Here is a 4,416-nt window from a genome sequence, read left to right on the forward strand (position 1 = left end):
GGAAGACTGCAGAGACCGGGGGGAGTAGGAAACAAGTAGAGCAAGCTAACGGATGTGTGTTGAGATCAGGTCAACGGAGTGTGAAACTGTCATCAAGGGTCGAATGTGCTGTGTGTTGTGCAACTCATCACTGCTGATCCCTAACACAAAGCATCATCTCATCAGCCTGCTCCGCCTGGTAAGAATTACATTGGGCTCTCCATTTTACCGCCGACACAAATCCAATCTCGTTCTGACGCATCCGATCTGACGCACCCATTCTGTGAGCATGTCGTAAGTGTTGTTCATTGTTCGAACTCTTACTGTCTGATAGCACCTACATAGTGTTGTTTAAGCACCTCAAGTATTTTAATGATCGTTATGTGCAAGTAAATCAGACTGTCATGCAGGTTACCCTGTTACCCTGTGTGTTACCCCCGGTTCCCGCTCTCAGCCCTCCAGACGTGCTCACTACACAAGTTAACGGCTGTACTTTAGTAACGCTGCCGCGGCAGACGGATAGGTGTGGAATTAGCGTTTGGCGATTTTGGCACGTTGTCATTGTTGCCAGACGATATGAGTGCATACGGGCGAGTGGTCGGCGATCGGCTATATGTCGCATAGTCGTCTGCTATCCAATATAGTCGCACGAGACGCGTATTGGGTACGGAGAGGTTAATAATCGTCCCTTATCGGATGTAGTCGTACGAGAAGCGTTTTAGGTATAGTAGGGTTGCGTCGTTTTTGTTTAATAGAACTTTTTATGTTGGAAGATTGAAATAAATGCTATAAATTCAAGTAAAAAGCAACACCTGGATGTGGAGGGAGTGCATCTTTTCCCAGGTTAGGTACTGATGTCGAAGAGTGGGTCCATGTAGAATAAGCATCCGGCGTGACTGAGGTTAGGTTAGGTTAGGTGATTACGTATTGCACATGTCAAAGAGTGGGTCCATGTAGAACGAGCATCCGGCGTGACGGTTAGGTTAGGTTAGGTGATACGTATTGCACATGTTGAAGAGTGGGTCCATGTAGAATGAGCATCCGGCGTGACTGAGGTTAGGTTAGGCCAAGTGAATACGTATTCCATGTGTCGGTGGGGCTGATGTAGACTGTGCATCCGACGTGACTGAGGTTAGGTTAGGTGACTACGTATTGCACATGTCGAAGAGCGGGTCCATGTAGAATGAGCATCCGGCGTGACTGAGGTTAGGTTAGGTTAGGTGATTACGTATTGCACATGTCAAAGAGTGGGTCCATGTAGAACGAGCATCCGGCGTGACGGTTAGGTTAGGTTAGGTGATACGTATTGCACATGTTGAAGAGTGGGTCCATGTAGAATGAGCATCCGGCGTGACTGAGGTTAGGTTAGGCCAAGTGAATACGTATTCCATGTGTCGGTGGGGCTGATGTAGACTGTGCATCCGACGTGACTGAGGTTAGGTTAGGTGACTACGTATTGCACATGTCGAAGAGTGGGTCCATGTAGAATGAGCATCCGGCGTGACTGAGGTTAGGTTAGGTTAGGTGATTACGTATTGCACATGTCAAAGAGTGGGTCCATGTAGAACGAGCATCCGGCGTGACGGTTAGGTTAGGTTAGGTGATACGTATTGCACATGTTGAAGAGTGGGTCCATGTAGAATGAGCATCCGGCGTGACTGAGGTTAGGTTAGGCCAAGTGAATACGTATTCCATGTGTCGGTGGGGCTGATGTAGACTGTGCATCCGACGTGACTGAGGTTAGGTTAGGTGACTACGTATTGCACATGTCGAAGAGTGGGTCCATGTAGAATGAGCATCCGGCGTGACTGAGGTTAGGTTAGGTTAGGTGATTACGTATTGCACATGTCAAAGAGTGGGTCCATGTAGAATGAGCATCCGGCGTGACTGAGGTTAGGTTAGGCCAAGTGAATACGTATTCCATGTGTCGATGGGGCTGACGTAGACTGTGCATCCGACGCGACTGAGGTTAGGTTAGCTCAAGTGAATACATATTCCATGTGTCGATGTGGCTGATGTAGACTGTGCATCCGACGTGACTGAGGTTAGGTTAGGCCAAGTGAATACGTATTTCATGTGTCGATGGGGCTGATGTAGACTGTGCATCCGACGTGACTGAGGTTAGGTTAGCTCAAGTGAATACGTATTCCATGTGTCAATGCGGCTGATGTAGACTGTGCATCCGACGTGACTGAGGTTAGGTTAGGCCAAGTGAATACGTATTCCATGTGTTGATGGGGCTGACGTAGACTGTGCATCTGGAGTCACTGAGGTTAGGATAGGCCAGGATAATACGTGCTATTCCACATGTTGTGGAATGGTCAATGTAGACTATGCAATAAATAGGAATGAGTATATGTGTTGCCGAAGAGGGTCGTTGTAGTTGAAACGTATTTACAAATATATACATGCAGGTCCATGGAAAGCTTTAAGAGCCCTGTTGAGGACTGTAGAGACTCTTGATGTCGTTTAGCAGCCTTTCGAAAGGCTGCTCATTTTTGTTGCTACAGTCAGTCCTCCAAAGGTACTCACTGAGGTGGTGTGCCATGTTTTCACTTGTCACACCACCTCTGGCCAACCTATGCCGTAGTGGTCTCCACTGAGATTCAATGTGGTTGGTGGTCACGCCGGTGTCTGGGTCAACAAAGTTGTATGTATGGTTGACCGTCATGTGCTGGAAACCTTCTGCTGACAGACCGGCGTACCCCTTCCAGCAGTCAGTGAAAAGGGTTGTGCCCTTTTCGACGTGCTTGTCAATGAGGGCAAGGAGTGTCTCCTTGTCTCTTTTGTTTTCCGGGCATATTTCGAGGCACAGTTCTTTAGTGTCAACGTCAATCAGCCCCAGTATCCATGTCCCTTCGACGATACGGCCACGTTGGTATTTGCGACGACCAATTTTACATTCGTCGATTTCCACAACGTGGCCAGGACCGCCGATTTTCTGAGTTTGTGCATTGGCCAGCGAGTCCGTGCAGACTTCTCGGCAGTACGAGTACCAGTCTGCAACGGTAGCTGACGATACACTTACCTCCGGAATTATGGAGGCCTCGTCGAGGGCCTGCTGAAAAGTCATTTTTTTGGCGAAACAGTACGTAAGAATCAGGACTTGTTCTGGTGCGAGTCTCACGTTCTCGAACCATGTTCCCACAGTAACAGACTGTGAGAACTGGGCATGGCCGTGCCGACATCGGAATTGTCCGAATGTACGCTGCGACGGCTTCACGCTTAGTTCACGTCCGCAGCGGGGGCAGTTCATGTTGTTGGGTAGGAGATCTTTGGAGTGAATCCACGATACAGTTGTGTCAGTGTCCGTGAGCACACGGCCTAGCATGAACAGGTTCATTTTTCCACTCATTTCGCAAGTTCGCGTTTCAAAACTGCCGCTTATGTGTCGTCTGCTATGTTGTTTCGTATATTTTTAGCTTTTTTGTCTGCCAAATGTTTGTGTTATCTGCCGTACGTTTATTAATTGCGCTCGTAATACACAAAAAAAGGCTGTAAAGTATTAGGATTTCGTTTTGCATTTCTATCAATTTTGGTGTTCGTTGTTGGTGCCGCTGAAGTAGTCGGATGGTGGTAGAATATAGATAGCCGTAGTGCTCAGTTTCGAAAAAGTCATTTTCGTAAAACATATTTTAAAAGGTGCATATTTTTAACTAACTTTGGTTCGTAAATTCGGAGATTGTCTTAAAGTTGCTAGGAAGATAGCGCATTTTTGGCTTTTCTTGTTTTTTCAGTTCGAAAAGGCCGCGGCATCGTTGCTAAAGTATATCCCAAGTTAACTATCCAAAACCTCAATCTTTCGTTTTATGCTGTGGGGGATACGACTGGGGGAACAACAGGCGTCGAAGGAAACGGCTCTATATTATACGACTTACATTCGCCAAGATGGCGTGGCTTGCATTTGCGCTTGGTTCTATCACGCGCTCGTCTTTTCGAGTCGTCGTCTTCTACGCTTGCGCTGCTTCCATACTCACATCCTACCCTTCTTGAAAAATTGACGAGCCCTCTCGGCATAAAACAAAATAAACCCTTTAAAATTACGAAAACTAACACAAGTTAGTCACACAAAGTCACGGTAGAGTTCTCGTTTATGAGATTGGTTGAGGTCGTCCCATGTATACAATGTCCCTTTCGTGGAGGTTGTCGGCTTTGTTCATGGAGGTGCCGGAGACTTCCTTCCGTCGTCGCTTTCGTCTTGTTGGTTTGTGTGGCGGAACAAGAAGGGGTCTTGATAGGGTGGCTTGTAAGGCTTGATTTGGCTGATATGTACTATACGCTGTTCCGACTTGCTTCTTGGTGAGCTTGGGTTTATGCGCACCACCTTGTAGGTGTATGGTGCTTTCTTTTCGAGAACTGTGTAGAGGCCTTTAAATCGGGGAGCCATTTTCGAGCACATGTCTTTGACTGGTTCTTGTCGTTGTATCCAGACGATCT

General features: G+C 47.2%; 1 protein-coding gene across 1 annotated transcript; it reads right to left on the reverse strand.

Annotated features, from left to right (window-relative positions):
* Nucleotides 1-2,407: 2,407 nt before the first annotated feature.
* Nucleotides 2,408-3,334, reverse strand: LOC135395798 (uncharacterized). Its single transcript, XM_064626891.1, has one exon. The coding sequence runs from the start codon at nucleotides 3,332-3,334 to the stop codon at nucleotides 2,408-2,410; it is 927 nt and encodes a 308-aa protein (XP_064482961.1).
* Between the last annotated feature and the right edge of the window lie 1,082 nt (nucleotides 3,335-4,416).

This window comes from Ornithodoros turicata, chromosome 5 (genome assembly GCF_037126465.1).
Source record: "Ornithodoros turicata isolate Travis chromosome 5, ASM3712646v1, whole genome shotgun sequence".
NCBI classification, from domain to species: domain Eukaryota; kingdom Metazoa; phylum Arthropoda; class Arachnida; order Ixodida; family Argasidae; genus Ornithodoros; species Ornithodoros turicata.

Excerpts from the sequence above, each read along its gene's own strand:
- LOC135395798 (XM_064626891.1), bottom strand. The coding sequence starts at position 3,334 with ATGAGTGGAAAAATGAACCTGTTCATGCTAGGCCGTGTGCTCACGGAC.